Here is a 20,240-nt window from a genome sequence, read left to right as displayed (position 1 = left end):
ATACAGATCCCAATAAATAGTTATTTTATTTCTTTAAAGCACTTACAAAGTGCTTATTATATACCAGGCACTGCATTTAAGCATATTACAAATATTTACTCATTAAATTCTCATGGTAACACTATAAGATAGGCTCCTTTTTATTTTAAGCTCTTCAGCATTCCTGTCTATAAAGATGGGCTCTTAACATCATTCCCCCTTTACAGAGGAGGAAACTGAGAAACAGAGGGGTGAAAGAATGTGCCCACTAACAGCTAATAAATGGTAGCAGGAATTACCCAGACAAGAATACATGCCATTTGGATGGGCTCGTTTGAACTTTTAGTTTTTTTAAAGAAAACTAAATTAATGTGCAGAAAAGGCATCTTCCCCCTTCCCCACCCCACACTATGAACCCCACTGCAATCTTAGTGTTGCCAGTGGAGCCATTTCAGGTTCTTGTCTTTGCCACACAAAAGAATTTGAAAGCAAGACCAAAGTGAAAATGTAGCAGATTTATTGTAGAGCAAAAGCAAGAACACACTCAAGAGAGGAATGGGGACATGCTCAAAAGAAGGAGCCACGCTCAACATGGCCAGGGCTCATGTACTAGATAAATAGGCATGATGAAGGCACGGAATATTCTATACTAAGGGAATGGGTTTTCCAGGAAATTGATGGGCAGTTTTCGGAATTGGAGGGCCACCCTTTTATTGACTAAGTACCGTTAATCCGGAACCGCCATGGCGTTAGGTGCGTGATAGGAGTGGGATGCCCTTCCCCATGGAAATTTTATGGTAATGGGGGCGTAATGCAGCCAAGGTTTGGCAGTCATTCATATGCATAATTTGTGTTTTTAAATATATACTAATTAATTGTAGCATGTATATCTTGCATTTAACCTGTTGTGGCCAGTTTCTTCTTTGTTACATTCTTATCTGTGCCTAAAGCAGGATGGCTGCTGTCTGTCTTTATTGGTACAGCCTGTAGTAACCATTTCTTTCCACTAGGAAGTGGGTTCTTGTACTAACCTGTTTGGCCCTATTTGTATTGCTTTTAGCTTCCTGCAAGTAGTCATGTCTGTTCTCTGGCTAGCTGTCTGCCTCACTAGTCTATAGAGTTTGGGGACAGGCTTGAAGTATAGTCAGAAACAGACATAATAGGTTCAAAGATAGGGGATTTTGCTAGTATATATTATTTTGTATAAAAAATGATTTTATGTATTTTTAATGGCCTCTTTTGTGACCTTTTTCAACCAGGTACTCAGGATGACTTTTATATGCCTAAGCTTTCAGGAAGAATGTGTAAGAAGATACAAAATCAGGGAGGAGATTGAGGGGAAGAGAGAGACTTTATATTATTGTTATTCACTTCTCTATATATATTTTAGGTGTTTGTATTGCATTATGAAAAACATTAGCAATGTTTTAAAAAATGCCTTGCCTTGCCAGATGCTAATGGCTAACATTTAGTGAGTGTTCATTATGCATGAAATTGTGTGCTAAGCTCTTTACGTTGATCTCACTTAATTTTCATAACAGCCTATGCATAACAGGTGTTGTTCAGAATTGAGGGTGAGCAGAGTCCTCCTGGTTTGAGCAGCTGGGTGGCAGAGATACCCTTCCCTGAGGTGGGGAACAATCATGAAGGAGGAGTGAGTCGGGAGGGAAGATAGGGTGGGCTGAGGTGTTGGGTGGGTGAGGTGCCAACGTCCAGTGTGCAGTAGGGTCCCCGGCCCGGAGCTGGGGATGGAGATGTGAAGTCACCAGCCTGTGAGGAGGAAGGCCCTGAGGGTGCATGAGGTCACTCCGGGACAGCTGGGACAGTGAGGAGAGGACTAAGAGTGGATGCAGGGGAATCCTCTCTACGGGCAGGCAGGGGAAGGGGAAGGAAAGAAGCCCCCTCAGTGGGAGTGAGGGGTGGGCTCCTGAGCAGCCAGTTCCTGCCAGCCTGCTTTGCTCAGCCTTCAGTTCTTGACCCTCTCTCGGAAATCGCTAGTCATGACCCTCACTTGAAGCTGGACCAGTTCTCACTAGAAAAATTATCTGGATCTGAAGCAAATGTTGTAAACAGTTATAATAAAAAGCTAAGGACACCCCACTCAATTTTCCAATACAAGCACATGTGAATATAAAATTGGTCTGAAATTCCACAAACTAAAGAGTTCCAAGAAAACCTGGACTTTTTTTTGTTTTGTTTTAAGTTCTTCCCCTGGGCCACTTTGGCCATCATTTTTTATTGAATAGCCAAGACAGCCTATGCTCTTTCTTGAAATCCTGATGATTGAAGCACATAGCTTATTTACATTTATTTTCTTGCACAAGCTAAATGAAATTCACATAGTTCCACATAGATATCGTGTCCCTAGACAGCACACATATACTTAATTTTCTTTGTATAGCTAGAACCCTCAATGTTTAACTGCTTTTCTCCCGCACCTCAACTAATGTCCAGGGGCAGTTGTTTTGGGGTTTATGGGCTGGAACAGAAGTCAGTATTCCTGCTGCAGCCTGACCACTCGGCAGAACATCAGAGGGAAAAACTGAGCAGAGGTGTGGCCTTCCCTGACTGCGTGGTGGCACGGTGACACCACCTGCTGACTTCTGACTTCTGACTGTCCTCTTTCTTTTTCCTGCCCCCTGCCCCCAGTGCGCCTGACACCCTCCCTGTGGATGGCCTGTGATTGTTGAAAGGCCCCACCCTCATGGAGTTACATACCAGAATTGTCTCTTTGGCATTAGTGTATCCACCTCTGCTCTCCAGAATCTGCGTTTTCCAACAGTCTGCCAGCATGGAGACCTTTCCCATGCCTTGCAGCTACAGCCCGAGGAGGAGGAGCTGCTCCCTGACTTGCCTTTGATCCCTAGGTTAAGAACACATCCTCAGTGACTTAGGTTCCTGAATGTCTTGGAGGGCCCCACCCGGAACACTCCCCAGCAGGCAGGGCTAGGACATACATAGGAGCCTGGGTGAGAAGTTCAGGCTGCTAGGCTTTAATCAGAATTGTCTGCAAGAGTTGAACTCATCATGCCCCTGGTTGTTATTTCTCTCAAGCTTTTGGCAGGAATATTAGAAGTATCACAGGAAACTGGTCATTAAATCAGCACGAGAGACTTCATGACCAGTCTAAAGTCTGGCAGTTTAGATGTCAAATGGGAATCTAAACTACAAAGAAGGAGAGAGTCCTACTGTTTTCCTATACATCTGTAGGCAGAGGGCCGCTGGGTGTCTCCCCAGGCTTCTGTTTCAGCGTGAGTCAAAGGCCCCTGCTGGTCTGGGCCCAGGCACCTCCCAGCCACCCTGCAATACTCAGGGCACACAGGCTGCTTAACATCCCTCCCAGCACACAGTTGCCCAGCATTTCTCTGGTCCTCCTTCCTGGTCCCTCCATTCCTGCACTCCTGGCCATCCTCCCAGGCCCTGGGCATCCCACTCTGGCTCTTTTCCTGTGTGCCCAGGAAGTCCGTGAACAGCTCAATTTTATGCTGACCACCGCCTTACTTCCGTTATGGTCTGCTGACCATGCAAGGGACTTTCTACCAATTTCCAAGTGCTCGATAGTGGGGACGGCATCTTAGTCAGTGGTATATCATGGGTGCTTGGTGTCACATGGCCTTGTACTGAGCAGGACTTCCATAAACATTTGTTAAATTGAACTGGAACCTGGAGAAAAACAGCCTGTCAGTTCTCAAATTGCTTTATTGCATCTTCATGTTAGAGAAGACTATGTGGTGATAAATTCTTCACTTTCTCCTCAAAATAACCTAAATCATCCTCCTTCTTAGCTAGACATTTTAAAAGAATTTCCATGCCTTTCCTAATACTGCCCTCAGGAACTGCTCAATCCAAAAAGTGTTTTTAGGCTTTATCACTTACTCTTTCTTAAAGACTTGATACAGCCACCCAATTACTCCGTCCTTTTTTTAGTGCTCATTCTGTTATAGGCCACGGGCTCTTTGGCTCCCCATGTAATATGGAAATTAACACAGGACCAGGCAGATTTCCCAGACTAGGCTTTTATTTCAAGGCTTGTGCTTGAGCACAAGGGAGACAGCCGAGGCCCAAGGATCCTCCAGCTAGTTCCCCAGAAAGAGCTGGGAGGGATTTTTTTATTAGGCAGAGAATTGACATCGAAGGAGGTATGTGGGCTGGGCTGGGCAAAGCCCATGATGGGTAGGGGATGAGTAGGTCACAATGGTTATCTTGAGTAATGGGCCACCTTGAGGTCTGGCTGGAGGCAACAAGGCTGTACATTAGTTGTTCAGCATTCCTTTCTGAGGTGGGACACTGCAACCTTGGTTCAGTGTTTGGTTTCCTAAGGCCAGTTCCTGGAATTCTTTAAGTGAAAGGCAGGGTAGAACCTTATAAGAGCACAGAAGAATGGCTTTTTTTTTTTTTTTTGTATGACTGAAGCCTCAGGGTTAGCAGGTATAGTGTAAGCAAAGTAGTAGCATGGGTTTTGAGAAGAGAAGAAGAAAAAAATGAAAAAACATGTGAAGGAGGAGCCTCTCACCATTCCCATTCTATCTCAATTCCAGGTTCCTAGGACACCATCTTCAGCTAGTTGTTGTCGACTCCTACATCTCTGACTGCACGTTCCCTGAACCTGACTCCCTTCCTTGGCCAATGCCTTAACCACTGGAATTCTCCAGAGTTCTGAATTTCCCCTGGATGATTGACTTTAATTATTATGCATCTTCTGTGTCTATCATCCATATGTGAATCATTCCCAAGTGGGTCTGAATGTGACAGGGCCCCTAAAATTTAACATATCCAAACATGAGCTCATGATGTCCCCCATATCCTAGCTCCCTGTTGACTTCCCTATTTCCCTGTTCTCTGTGTTTAACGGCACGTTCAGGAAAGTCTGAAATCTGAGTCATCTTCTGTTTCTGCCTCTGCAGCTTCCACATCAACAAATGGCCGAGTCTCTGTCTTCACCCAGACATCCCACTCTCACTCCCTTTTTGCATCTTTCTGCCATCTCTCCCCTGGACTATTAGAACCATGTTATAATTGTTTCTCTTTAGTTCCTTCTCCATCCTGCTGCCAGTTACATTTCTAACATGCAAATCTATGTTATGCTCCTGTCTAAATCCTTCAATAGCTCCTCATTGCACCTGATTGCTCCTAACATCTTCATTTGAATCCTCTGTGATCTAGCTCCTGCCTGCTTGTCCAGGCTTATCCCTCAATATGGTTTGAATGTCTGTCTCCTCCAAATCTCACATTGGAATTCAATTCCCAGTGTTGGAGTTGGGGCCTGGTGGGAGGTGTTGGCTCATGGAGGCAGATCCCTTATGAAAGGTTTAGTGTCATCTTCCTGGTGTTGAATTCTCCCTCAGTTAGTTCACGTGAGATCTAGTTATTTAAAAGAGCCTGGAAACTTCCCTTTTCTATCTCTCCCTCCTGCTCTCACCGTGTGGTATGCATGCTCCCTCTTCACTTTCTGCTGTCATGGTAAGATTCCTGAGGCCTCACCAGAAGCAGAGGCCAACACCGTGCTTCTTTTACAGCCTGCAGAGCCATGAACCAAATTAAACTTCTTTTCTTTATAAATCAACCCAGTCTCAGGTATTCCTTAATAGCAATGAAAACAGACTAACACCCCTTTTCATATATTTGCAATTCCTGGATTTTACCCTGCTATTTTGTGCCTGTTTTTTTTTTTTTTCCTGTAATTCTCCTTGCCCAGGCAGCAAATTTCTCTTAATCCATCATAGGTATGCTCAAATATTACCTCCTCTGGGAGGTGTTGTCCCTATGCTCTCAGAAAGTGAGTAGCTTCTTCTCTTTTTAATCGTGTTTCTATCCCACGTGGGACCATGAGATTCTCAAGGGCAGGGACCATATCTTTTTAAATACTGTATTCCCAGCACCTAACTTATTCCTGGTACACAGCGCACTGTCGGATGAACGAATCTTGGTTTCTTCTCTTCTTGTTGACTTTCCCATTAGAACCTCAAGTTTCACTCTTAAAATGAGACTACTATTTCCCATTTGCTAGCGTATTAGCCCTTCTCAAGGATTCTGAAGACAACAGTAAAAATTAACAGGTTGTGGCAGCAGTATTATTGTCTTCTGAAAGGGTCAAACTGCTGTGTTTAGGTTAACACATGAATCCAGTTTGCTCAAAACATGAAGAGGACAGGCTTCATCATGTGCCATGTGTTTTCTCTTCCCATGGAGAAAGTAGAGAGGGGATGGAGACAACTCTTTATTGAATAGCCTGTGCTGGGTACATGACATAAGCTCTCATTTCCCAGGCCCTCCTAAAATTTTTCTTAAGTAGACAGGAGCAGATAAATCACTTGGCAGAAAGAAGTTCTAGCTTGGCTGCTCACTAATGTGTGGCTGCCTTGAGCATATGGTCCCCTCAGAGACTTTATCTTCTCATCGAAAATAAAAGCATCAGTCCAAGTGGTCCCTAGCGTTGTCCAGGATCTAATGTTTCCTTAGCAAACATTAGCTGAATGGATTGGCTCTGAGCCAGGGCCTGTACTAGGCATTAAGAATGCAAATAAGATGCAACTCATAGCCTGTCATACTCAGTGGTGGAGAATAATTCTGCCATCCTGATTATACAAGGTCTATTGTAACTACTTAAAGTCAATCACTGATTGGACCTATATGAACAAAGCATGCTCAGTTCAAAAAGAAAAGTCTACCAAGTCTATCATGTATAAAACTTCCTTCTAGGATTTATGGAGATTAGAAGAAGAATAAATTATGGTCCCTGTCTCAATCAAGGCTCTAATCCAATGGAGGACGCACTATTCATGCTGCAAATACATTCTATAATTGAAATTTTCATCCATGCAGGAACAGTTTTCCAAGCAACCAGTATTAGACCAACTCAGATTATCTGAAGGATTTGATATTACTTATGATTAAGTTAAAGGGAAGCAGATACTTGGGCTAAATATTTGTCCTAAATGCAGATTGGCTTCACTCACACGAAAATTTTGCAGTGGTTTTGATAAAGTGTGATGAATACTTCCACTGCAACATATTCTTTTACTTGAGGCAGTCAGATCTTAAAGAGGCGTTTACATCTGTCAGGGATATGTTTCATCCAATTTGTATTCTTACAGAATCTAGCCATTGTTTATTTTAGCTTATTCTAGCCCTTGATTATTTAGCTTATTTGTGTAAGCTAAATCACAGGCCAATGCTATACCATGCTGGGAATATGTACCTAGTTTCAGACAGCCATAGACTATTTTCCCCTTTGGCTTATGGCAAGATTCAGAAGGAAGATTTGAATGGTTATTTGAAATCTACCTAAAATGTCTAAGATGTCTTCAAGGATGATGACTTTGTTAGTAGGAATGGCAACTAATGAGCAAGTAAACCAAGAACAGAAGACACATAGATAATTTTACATCAGTGATTTCAAAGTCCAAAAAATGAAATTGTTTTAAATGAATAAAAAAAGACTTCATTTTTAAAAATTGACTTTGTTCCTTAGAGAATTTTTAGGTTCACAACAAACTGAGCAGAAACTACCGAGAGTTTTCATATATAGCCTGTTCCCACACAGGCACAGCCCCCCGCCCACTCACTATCAACATCCCCCACCAGATTGGTACATTTTCTAGAATCAATGAACCTACATTGACATATCATTATCACCCAAATTCTCCATAGTGTATATTAGGGTTCACACTTGGTGTTATATATTCTGTGGGTTTTGGCAGCTGCATCCACCACTATAGTATCATAGAGAGTAGCTGCATTGCCCTAAAAATCCTCTGTGTTCCACCTTTCCACTCCTCCTCTCCCCAACCCCTGGCAACCACTGATCTTTTCACTATCTCCATACTTTTGCCTCTTTTAGAGTGCCATATAGTTGGGATCATAGAGGATATAGCCTTCTCATATTGGCTTCTTTCACTTAGTAATATGCACTTAAGTTTCTTCTATGTCTTTTCATGGCTTGATAGCTCACCTCTTTTTACTGATGAATAACATTCTGTTGTCCTCATGGACCACAGTTTATCCATTCACCTGACATCTCAGTTGTTTTAAAGTTTTGAAAATTATGAAAAAGCTACTATAAATACCTATGTGCAGGTTTTCATGTGGATGTAAGTTTTCCGTTCATTTGAGTAAATGCCTAGAAGTGCAATTGCTCGAGTATATGATAAAAGTGTGTTTGGCAGTAAGAAACTGCCCACTGTCTTCCAAAGTGGCCATACCATTTTTCATTCCCACCAGCAATGAATGAGAGTTTCTGTTGCTCCACATTCCCGCCAGCATTTAGTGTTGTCAGTGTTTTAGATTTTTACTTTAGATACGTGGTGGTATCTCATGGATGTTTTAGTTTGCAATTCCCTAATGACATGTGATGTTGAGCGCCTTTTTAAAGGCTTGTTTACCATATGTTCATCTCCTTTAGTGAGGTGTCTGTTCAGATGTTTTGCCCTTTTTTTAATTGGGCTGTTTGTTTCCTTATTGTTGAGTTTTAAGGGTTCTTTATATATTTTAGCTAATAGTCCTTTAACAGAGATATCTTTTGCAAATATGCTCTCCCTGTATATAGCTTGTCTTCTCTTTCCTTGAAAGTGTTTTTCTCTGAAAGAACTAAGTAGAAGTATTGAATTTTAATGAAGTCTGGTTTATCAGTTATTTCTTTCATGGACCAGGCCTGTGGTGTTGAATCTAAAAGGTCATCACTTTATTCAAAGTCATCTAGATTTTCTCCTGTGTTATCTTTTTGGAGTTGTATAGCTTTGTGTTTACACTTAGGTCTATGATTCATTTTGAATTAATTTTCGTGATGGTATAAGGTCTGTGTCTAGATTAAATTTTTTTTGCATTTGAATATCCACTTGTTGCAACAGCATTTGTTGAAAGACTACCTTTTATCCATTGTATTGCCTTTGCTCCTTTATGAACGTAAGTTGACTCTATTTGTGTGAGTCTGTTTTGGGTTCCTCATTCTGCTCCATTTATCTCTTTGTCTATTCTTTCACCAGTACCATACTGTCATGATTACTATGGCTTCATAGGAAGTCTTGAATTTGGATAGTGTTAGTCCTCCAGTTTCGCCCCTTCATTATTGTGTTGGTTATTCTGAGTCTTTTGCTCCTTTTTATAAACTTTAGAATCAATTTGCTGATATCCACTGTTTTGGTTTTTTGTTTGTTTGTTTGTTTAAAACTGGACATTTTAAATATTGTAATATGGCACCTCTTGAAATCAGATCTTCTCTTCCCAGGGTGGTCATTGTTGCTATCTGTTTAATGAATATCTGGAACTAATTCTCTAAAGTTTGTATCCCTTGTTGTATGCGCTGAAGTATCTACTCAGTTAATTTAGTAATCAGCAAATGATTGGGCAGAGATTTTCTTAGATACCTTCAACCAATCCCTCAGTCTTTGCTGAGGGGCTCTTTGTGCATGTTACAATATGGCTTCAACACTCCAGCAGGGAATTGATAACTCTGCCTTAGCCTTGATTTCCTGCTTGTGCAGATCATCAAGGTCAGCTAAAGGTGGAAGATTAGGGCCAGCTCAGGTCTTTCCTGGGTATATACACAGTTCTGCACATGTACTTGGCCTTCTAGATTCCTAGGAATACATTGGAACTTTTCTAAGTCCCCTATGGACATCTCATTTTCCCAGCTATTCTTTTTAAGCTTTTTGGTTAGCATCTTGTTTGGCTCAACTGTTATTACCATTTCAGGCAACTGCCATGTTCACTAATTACTACTGACTGTCTTTGACAAACACGCTGGGTATAAGCTAGTTTCAGTGATGATTTGAGTCCGGTTAAATAAAGATAAGCCCTGTGAATGGGGGTTTTCAGGGAATTCCCAGACAGCTCAGATAATGACAATCCTTTGGTAATGGAGTTTTGGGGAAGCTCAAACATGTTCTTCCCTCTCCAGTGGATGCAAGGCTACTAGTTTTCACAGCTACTCTGATGGTGATGCTGTTGATTTTCAAAGCTCCTGAAAAGCTGGGGAAAAGGGCACAGGAATAGGGTGGGTTTGAATGTCACAAAGCTCACTGTCCTTACATATGTTTAACCATTTTTCTTAAATAGACACTTAGTGTTACTTTGTTTGTTGAAAGCCCATATCAATTTACAGCTTTCTTAAAAAGTTGATTTTGACAATATTTGCCAGTACTTTTGTTGATTTTATGAAGAAGTGGGGTTTTGGAGGTTTTTACTTAACCTTTTCCACTGATATCACTCACTTGCATTATTTTTTATTCAGCTTTATTTAAATATAATTTATATTCCAAAAAATCACCAAAGTATACAATTTGATTAATTTTGTCAAATGTACAGTTATGTAACTATCACCACAATCATGACATAAAACTTTATTTTTTCAGCTACAGGGTCCTACTGTGTCACCCAGGCTGGAGTGCGGTGGCGTGGTCTCAGCTCACTGCAGCCTTGACCTCCCAGGCTCAAGTAATCCTCTCACTTCAGCCTCCTGTGTAGCTAGGACTACAGGCACGTGCCACCATGCCCAGCTAACTTTTTTTTTTTTGAGATGGAGTTTCACTCTGTCACCCATGCTGGAGTGCAATGGCGCGATCTTGGCTTGCTGCAACCTCTGCCTCTTGGGTTCAAGCAATTTTCCTGCCTCAGCCTCCTGAGTAGCTGGGATTACAGGCATGTGCCACCATGCTTGGCTAATTTTGTATTTTTAGTAGAAATGGGGTTTTACCATGTTAGTCAGGCTGGTCTTGAACTCCTGACCTCAGGTGATCCACCTGCCTTGGCCTCCCAAAGTGCTGGGATTACAGGCATAAGCCACCACATCCAGCTTAATTTTTATATATATTTTTTTGTAGCGACAGGGCCTCTCCATGTTGCCCAGGCTGGTCTCAAACTCCTGGGCTCAAGCAATCTGCCCACCTTGGCCTCCCAAAGTTCTGGGATGACAGGCATGAGCCACCATGCCCAGCCATGACACAGAACATTTTTGTGACCTCAAAAATTCCCCCAGTGCCGGCATTTGGCAACCACTCATCTGTTTCCTGTCACTACAGTTTTGTCTTGCCTGAAATTTTTTTGATGAGTGGAATCCTGTAGTGTATGCTCTTTGTGTGTGGGTTCTTTTACTTAGCATAATGACTCTGAGATTCATGCATAGTGTTGTATGTATCAACAGTTAGTGCCTTGAATTGTTGAGTATTCCATTGTATGGATATACCACAATTTTTATATCCATTTACCAGCTGATGGACATTTGGGCCATTTCTACTTTTTGGCTATCTTATGATTAAAGCTGCTATGAACATTCAAGTACAAACCTTTTTACAGCAAAAAAAAAAAAAATAGAAAGTATAAATCTTTTTGTGGACATATGATTTCTTTTATCTTGCATAAGTAGCTGAGAGTGGAATTGCTAGATCAAGTGCTAAAAATATATCTAATTTTATAAGAGACTGCCAAACTGTTTTCCAGAGACTGTACCCCTTTGGAAGTTTCAGTAGTTCTGAATCCTTGCTAATACTTAATGTTGTCAGCGTTTTTACTTTGGACATTCTGTTGTGTAGTGGTGTCTCGTTACGATTTTAATTTGCATTTCTTTCATGACTGATGATATTGAACATCTTTTCATGTCTTCTCTTAGAAGTATCTGTTCGAATATTCTGCCCATTTGAAAAATCAGGTTGTTTGACTTGTTACTGAGTTTAAGAATTCTTTAGGTGTTCTGTATATGAGTCCTTTATCAAATACATGTTTTGCAACTACTTTCTCCAAGTAGAGAAGCAATTTGTAAGGTACAGGCAAACATTTGAGTTTAGGGGCAATAAAAGGACCCAGAGCTACAAAGTCAAATCTACTTAGAGTCTTCAGCTTTAGAAAATAATAAATAAACTTCCTGCATGTGTCAGAAAGTATAAAGCATATTCGAGTCTGTGGTATATAGAAGATGATTCCTTTGATGTCTTGTGTGTATGTCATAGATCAAAAGCTTTTCCACAGAAAAGCAGAATGGAGTGTTTTGTTTGTGCTTCCAAACCATAATGGAAGAACAAGTTCATGAGATAAGTTCATTTTATAAAACACAGGCAATCCTTCCCTAAACAAACCTGTTACAGAGCCACCAAATGTGCAATATCAACCATTTTTTTTTCACTTCACACCTGCTCTTAGGTAGACACGCTAACACATGTAGAACAGACCAAAGAGACAGGCTGAGAACCTGCCAAAGATGGTCTCAGACGAGATGATCAGCTTCCAACTCATCACTGCCTGGTATATCTGACACTAATGAATGTGTAGTCAGAGGGTACATTGGAGATGGTTGAAAATGAGGAGAGTCATTAAACATATTTCAGTCAGTGAGCGACATGAGAAAAAGTTGAGAAATAGAACTGGTTTCAGTGTAAAGTTTTAGAAGTGGTAGTGAAACCAATTAGGAGGCTGATGCCTGACTCTTGATAAACAACGACAGGAGACTGAATTAGGGCCAAAGGAGAGGCAAGACTTCAAAGACATCATAGAGGTATAATTGACAGGATTTGGTGATCAATGAATGTAGATTGTGAAGGAGTAGAGCCTCAAGATGACATTATTTTCCAGTTTGGGTGGCCCATTGGTGATGCTCTTAGTCAAGACAAGACAGTAAGTAGGAGAAACAGGTTTTGAAGAGAATGCAAAATGAGACTCTGGCCTCAGATGAGATGCCTGGGCTGAAGACAGAGGACTGGGTATCATTCGAGTCTAATTTATGTTAAGATTCTTCAGTAAGGCCATGGAGAGTAAAAAAGGATGGACCTCCGTCTGAATTCTAACAAAAAAATTAATAGTTAAGGGGCAAGTACTGCTTGGTGGCAGGAAGGAGATAGTGTCCAGAGAGATGAGATAATTCATAATCTTGAATGTCAAGGATGAAAAGGATTTCAAGGAATGATGGGTACTAATGTGTGACTTTTGCTATTAATAGGTCTTTGCTAAAAAGAAGCCATTGAATTTGATGGTTAGAAATTCATTGGTCAAAACTGGAAACAAGCTGGGCGCGGAGGCTTACGCCTGTAATCCCAGCACTTTGGGAGGCCGAGGTGGGTGGATCACGAGGTCAGGAGATCAAGACCATCCTGGCCAACATGGTGAAACCCCATCTCTATTAAAAATACAAAAATTAGCCTGTGTGGTGGTGTGCACCTGTAGTCCCAGCTACTCAGGAGGCTGAGGCAGGAGAATTGCTTGAGCCTGGGAGGCAGAGGTTGCAGTGAGCCGAGATTGTGACACTGCACTCCAGCCTGGGCAACAGAGTGAGACTCCATCTCAAAAAACAAACAAACAAACAAACAAACAAAAGAAACGACTGGAAACAGCTCAAATGTCCATCAGCAAGAGAATAGGTAACCCAATTGTGTGTCTTCATACTGAGCAACTAAGCTGAATGATTATTGCTATACTCAACAACATGAATCAATCTCACAAACGTTGTGTTGAATGAAAAAACAGTCACTCAAAAAACACATACTATATAATTCTACTTACACAATGACCGAGAAGAAGCAAAACTAATCTATGGATGATAGAAGTCAGAAAGAGGGCCTGGGCACAGTGGCTTATGCCTGTAATCCCAATGAAATGAAAGAAATGCTGGGTAACATCTTTGAGAGTCCAGCTGAGGGTGAAAATCAAAATGTATTTATTAGCATAGGCTGCCTTGATGGAACACCATGACCGAGTGGCTTAAACAACAGAAATTTATTTTTTCACAGTTCTGGAGGCTGGAAAGTTCAAGATCAAGGTGCTGGCAGGGTTTGGCTTCTGGTAAGGGTCCTGTGACCTGTAGATGTCCGCCTTCCCACTGTGTCCTCACATGCAGAGAGAGAGGGAGCTCTCTGGTATCTCTTCTTACAAGGACACTAATCCTCTGGGATCAGAGCTCCTCCCTGGTGACTCCTTTACTCTTAATCACTTCTTTACTCCAAATCAATCATGTTGGGCATTGACATATGTGAATGGAGGGCTTCAACATACATGTTTTGGAGCGACATAGTTAGCCTATAGAGTGTATAATTCAGCAGTGTAATGTGAGTTATTTTCCACCTATACCCAACCACCTGAGATCAGGAGAGAAGATACATGATTGTGTTGATCCATATTTGGAGGTTAACAGGATAGACTTGATGCAAGGTCAAGGTGGCAAACGATTGGAGGGGATAGTGAAAGTATGGCTAAAATGATCGGCCATGGATTCCAAGAACAGTGGAAAGAGAAGCCAGAAAAGGGCTGGGTTTAGATTAGGGAAAAGGCAGGGATTGGTAGGCTTAGTGGTAGAGTCCTCGCAGGTCAGGAGGCTGCAGCACAAATGGGAACTACTTTATAGCATACCTTCTATGGGTGCAGTACTGTCTTGGGACATAATTGGTTGTTCCTGCAGTTTCAACTTTACTGGAAATAAAGGAGGATTATCAAACTGGAGAGATTTAAATTCATTAGTGAAAGTAATCATCACATTTTTCTTTCCTTTTAGACGACTAAATACGTTGAACAAGTGTGCCTCAATGAAACTTGATGTGAACTTCCAAAGGAAAAAGGTAGGTGCCCACACCTTACTAAGAATGTGGCTATGCCAGTGAATGCCAGGAGTTTGAGACCAATCTGAGCAACATAGTGAGACCCTTGTGTCTACAAAAAAAAAAAATAATAAATTAGCTGGGCACAGTGGCTTGTGCCTGTAGTCCCAGCTATCGAGAGGCTGAGTTGGGGGCATTGCTTGAACCCAGAAGGTTGAGGCTGCAGTGAGCCAGGATCATGCCACTGCACCTCAGCCTGGGTGACACAGTGAGACCCTGTCTCCAAAAACAAAAAAGCAACATGAACCTAAGCAAAATTTTGAAATACCTGACCATCCATGTGTATTCTCCATGTCCCATTTCATCATAACCACCTAAATAAGTCTATTATAAACTAAGACTGAAATCTATTTGTTTTACCATTTCATTTTGCTTTCTTTTTTTATTAGAGGGTTTGCGTAAAGATGTAAAATATCTTGGTGCTTTACGGTGATCTTTCAGAAGTGTCCGTTGTAAATGTCAACCCCTTATTAGACTCAAATGCTTCACAGCAGTGAGTAGATTAAAAGTTCAGAAAGGATCTGGGGGTCCATGGGGAGTGACTTCTGGCTCATTTTTTCCAGTAGTGTTTTATTTCATGCACGTGTCAAGATGCCTCCACTATCAGACAGATTCAGTTGATAATGTATGATGGGGCCTGGGGACAGTGTGACAAGATCCTGAACTCTGGCTCATCTTTCACCATTCTCCCCACCGTGTACTTTTCTCTAGCCACAAGGAATTCGGTTCAGTCTGAAAAGTCACTAAGCTCCCTCCCCATCACAGGACTTGCCATGTGCTGCTTCCTCTTTATGGATAAGACTAGAGATTTGAGTCTTGAAATAAAGCTGTACTTTATTGAATATGTACTGTTTTCTAGGAACTAGATTGTGTACTTACCACACATTATCTCATTTAATCCGCTGAGATGAGGCTTCTCTGTTTTCTCTATAAGGAAGGTAAATCTTGAACAGGCTAGGTCATTGCCCACGATCTTGCAGCTAGTGGCAGAGCAGGCTTTCTACCTCGGAGATGTCTGATTCCAAAACCAACGCTCCTAGCCAAAGTGCTGTACAGCCTCTCTTTTTCACTGAATTGATTCTTTTTAGGAAATTCAGAATTAGGATCCTTAACTACTTTTTTCATTTAACATCTCCACTACGTAGCAACTCAAGCCTCCATGTATTTTGAAGGATCAGAGAGAAAATCTTTGAATCAAAAGAAAGTGTTCTTGGCCAGTTGCGGTGGCTCACACCTGTAATCCCAGCACTTTGGGAGCCCGAGACAGGTGGATCATCTGAGGTCAGGAGTTTGAGACCAGCCTGACCCACATGGTGAAACCCGTCTCTACTAAAAATACGAAAATTAGCTGGGCATGGTGGCACACACCTGTAGTCCCAGCTACTCAGGAGGCTGAGGAAGGAGAATCACTTGAACCTGGGAGGCAGAGGTTGCAGTGAGCTGAGATCGTGCCACCGCACTCCAGCCTGACAGAGAGAGACTCCGCCTCAAAAAAAAAAAAAAAAAAAGAAGAAAAGAAAAGAAAGTGTTTTATCCTGTTCTACACAGAGAAATCATTAAAGCCAAAGGATTTTAAGTTACTCCTTAGTAACCTAATCTTTGAAAATAACTTTAATCTGAATTTCTGCTCTAAAATAACACCAAAAAAAAAAAAAAAAAGATCAAATGAATTTTGGTGGACCTCACCTTAAAAACAATTTGGGATTTGAGCTGGGAACCAAAGCTTTAAGCTGAGGAGGTAAAACAGTGAAAAACAATATCCAGAGAAATATTAAAACATGAGCGGTTTGTCCAGGCCAAAGACAAATTAAAAATGTGGGAATAAACCTCCCAACAGCTGTCTGACTGAATAGACCCCTTGAGAAGCGTACATACTATTTGAAGCACGAGGGTCAGATGTTTTGATTGGAACACATGGTTCCTATTAAACTGAACACAGCCATGCCTGTGTGTCTAAAGTGTGGGTCCTCAAATGGCTGGTCTATACAGCTGCCTATACTGACCATTAGCTGCACTGCATCACAAAAGAAAATGCCGAAAACTAATGACATGAGTTGTTTCCACACAGTGGAGTGATTGGATTTTTACCCTGTCACCAGCTTTTCAAAACCCACAGGCGAGATGGGCTTGAATAACATTTGTTTGGCTCTTTGTGCATTTCCTTCACAAAAGCTCCTCTGTAAATTGGTCACTTCGGTATTCTGACCTTAATGTAGTCTTTATATCGCATCTAGTGGCACACACCCTTAAAGCCCCTGCTTAGCTATAGGCCTCAGAATGCATGCACTTGAATAAAATATTGCTTTTCACATTGTAAATTGGAGAGTCATGGCCTGAATTTTCAAATAAATAATGCTGACATGTGGTCTCCACCTACTTATGAATCTCAATAATGACCAGAATCCATGGCCAGATTGAAGCAACCACTCAGGAGACACTGTGTTGTGACACCCGTTTCTGTGCTCTTCCTCTTACACAAGCCGTAGACTTTATTTAATCCTTTATTTTACTGTGAAAAAATAGAAAAAAAAATGAATAGGAGCTAAGACTAGGCCAAATGATCACAAATAGAAAAGGAGACTCGAGAATCGGGCACCCTGTGAAAAGCTTCAGCCAACTTCAGAATTTATTTATTTGGAAGAAAAATAAGGCAGCGGCATTTCCTCTAGGTATGTCCCCATGTTAAGCCATCCAAGAAATAGAAATAGAATCCCCACCCCCAATCTGCAGAGTCCCAGACTTATTTAATTCTGCAGAAAGTCATCCCCAAGTAGCTAAACTGTCTGGGGTCACAATCATTGTGCCTTGGGACTGCTGGACCTATGAAAGGGTTGCAGGTGCTGGCTCAGCAGTTTGTAGGGATAGCAAAAGCTGACACAGGGCTTCCTCCCCAGCAGGCATTATTCCTTGTCCTTAACTCCATGTCACAGATGCAGAAATTGAAGGGCTTGGCACTTGCCCAAAGCCATACAGAAATAGCAGAGGCAGGACTTGAATCCAGGTAATCTAGCACTGGACTGCTACTACTCACCTTTCAGAGATATTCAGAGACAAACTGGAGCCTGGGTGAGCCTCTAGCCCTTGGCCTGAGACCTGCAAGGGTCTCATGTTTCCTCAGCAATGCATTCAATTCACTGTGTGTATTGTTTTTATAAGAGGCATTGTTCTTGCCATCTGTACTAAAGTCCACAATTTATTTGTTGTCTTCATGACAATTGTGTTTAATCCTGTAGATTTTGGTGGGCTGACACGAGGAAGAATGTGAAAAGTCCACAAGTAGGTGGTGACAGTGATGAAGGCTTTTTCATGCCTGATTAGCCATACACCTTTCTTATACATGAAATGCCACTTCCAAAGCACTGGGAGAAATGACATCACCCCTACCCTCCCACAATACAGTTTCTAACTGTTTTGCAGAAGAGAAAAGGTTCCTTTAAGGATTCGAAATGACCTTCCCTGCCTCTGTAAGAGTCAGGTGGAGGAGTATTCTCGAGCTTAGCTGCACACCTCACTGGAAGACTAACAACCCAGCCAAGAGCATTTCAGGAGACAGGACACCAGCACTTCTGCTGCCTGCGGCTCAGGCTCTCCACTCCCGCGGCATTCCCAGTGGCTCATTCCTGCTTCCAAACAGGCAGGCCCGGCCACATAGCTCCAGTTAGCATCTAAATTTCTATGTGACTATGGATGCGTTGCCTTTTGCAGCTGTGGATTCATGTGGGTTCCTGTTTCCAGTATAAAGATATGGCCAAATTCCATCTTTTAAAAAAAGCCCTTCTTTATGGAATGTCTGGTTGGCATCTGTCTCTGAGGAATATATAATTTCAGTGAAGAATGTTCTCATTTTTAGAAAAAAAAAAAAGCCAAACAGCGGAGACTCATCTAAATTAAAAACACCAAAGCACACACAAAGTAGCTTTTCTCGGGAAAATGTTTCTTTCTCATTATTACCTACAAAATTCGTGCTTGCTCCATGATGACATTGAAATCCCCTGATTAAAGTGTTTATGTGATTCATCTTCTATTCAAAGTAAAAGCCAGAGACTGAAGACTCCAATTAGGCTGTTTATTAAATGAGGAAAGAGAAGGACACATATCCACATGGGACTCTTACCTTTCCTCTTACCTAGGAATATGTCTCAAGAGAGAAAGAGCAGCTTCCAAAGAAGGTTCTGGTTGAAGTTATAATTTTAATAAGGCTCTCTGAAATAATGACCAAAGGTGGAAAGCAACACAGAAACCATGACTAATTGCCACCTTGCAGCCAGCACCTCCTGGCCTGGATGCCGTCGGCATTTCAGAGGCACTGCAGCTGTTGACAAGGGGCCCAGCCCCCACCTCACCCTTACTTCCCACTCCCTTGCACACCCCCGCATCTCCCATCAAATGAGACACCTCCTGGCAACTCCAAAGAGCAGTCAGATGAGAGAAAGTCCATCATTCACTTGGCTGGAGAGTATTAACAGCCTTGAATTGCAAATAATTACATGCGAATGTCCTAAAACTGTAGGGTATTTGAGTTGGAAGGATCTTTGGTCTTATTTTCCAACCTCCCACTCACTCACTGCAGGATTTGCTTCTTAGAGCATCCCTCTCCCTCACAATTTGCTGAGCCACTGTTTATTATAAGCTTCTCAACATGACGAGCTCTTCACAAGGCAAGGCAATTTATTTTATTCTACAGACTAGAAAGGCCTTCCATATGATAAGCTAGGAGCTGATTCCTTCTAAACTGGCCCATCTGACCCTAGCTTTTTTCCCTGGTGAAGCACAGAATATGGATTTCCCCATTCACTCAGAAGCCCTTTAGCTCTGTCCTCCAGAACAGGAATCAGCACACTGCTGCTCCTGCTTTCATAAATAAAGTTTTATTGAATCAATAGCTACCCCCATTCATTTCACAACAATGGCAGAGCTGAGTAGGTGAGAGAAAGAGACCTTATGGCGCATACACCTAAAATATTTATGAAATGGCCCTATACAGAAAACGTTTGCAGACCCTTGCTCAATCTAGAACAGTTTCTCAACTGTCAGTGGTGAATGACTGGTTTTCTTATTTTATTTTTTTCCAGTCTGCCACAGACTAAGATACTTTTGTAAAATTCAATACAAATGAATTATTAGAAATATTAATTTTAACAAATTATAGAAAATACAAGCCTTAATGTTTTCTTGTTAGGCTCAAATGACACAAAGGTGAGTACCGATAAATATAATCAAAACAAATATAAGAGGAAATAATGATGCAGGATTTTTCTCAGCCCCACTTCGTCAGCCGGAAACTTCTGTGCCTGGCAGAGGCCCCTGCTTCTTTGTTCCTGTCACCCTGCTCTGTGGCCCGTGGCTCCCTGGTTGACCCAGCCCTGCTGCTTCTTCTTGGCGCCAGCAAAAGGAGGGCTGCAGCTTACAACCCCTTTCGACCCCACTGTTCAGTGGGTTCCAGGTTCTTGTCCCACATCAAAGAAGAATGAGGTTATGCTGACAATTAAAGGGTGAGGAGGGTGGAGAATAATTTTTATTGAGTGACACAACAGCTCTCAGTGGAGAGGGGATGCAAGGGTGGTCCCTAAGTCGGATGGTTTTCTCCCCTAGTGTGGCTGGGTCTGGGCTTTTATAGGCTCAGAATGAGGGAGTGCCTGCTGATTGGTTTGTGAGTGTGCAAAAAAGCTAAAAGAAAGACACCAATCAAAG

At 41.8% G+C, this 20,240-nt stretch overlaps 1 protein-coding gene across 7 annotated transcripts in view; it reads left to right on the top strand.

Annotated features, from left to right (window-relative positions):
* Positions 1 to 20,240, top strand: part of STARD13 (StAR related lipid transfer domain containing 13) — a 249,314-nt gene that overhangs the window by 196,184 nt on the left and 32,890 nt on the right. For all 7 annotated transcript variants that reach the window (XM_024230840.3, XM_024230841.3, XM_024230839.3 and 4 more), the window contains exon 4: positions 14,447 to 14,510. In XM_024230840.3, the coding sequence (XP_024086608.3) occupies positions 14,447 to 14,510 (64 nt within the window). The remainder of the gene's footprint in view (positions 1 to 14,446; positions 14,511 to 20,240) is intronic.

This window comes from Pongo abelii, chromosome 14 (assembly GCF_028885655.2).
Source record: "Pongo abelii isolate AG06213 chromosome 14, NHGRI_mPonAbe1-v2.0_pri, whole genome shotgun sequence".
Lineage (NCBI taxonomy): Eukaryota > Metazoa > Chordata > Mammalia > Primates > Hominidae > Pongo > Pongo abelii.
The sequence above is the reverse complement of the archived record's forward strand: the minus strand, read 5'-3'. Positions and strand labels throughout refer to the sequence as shown.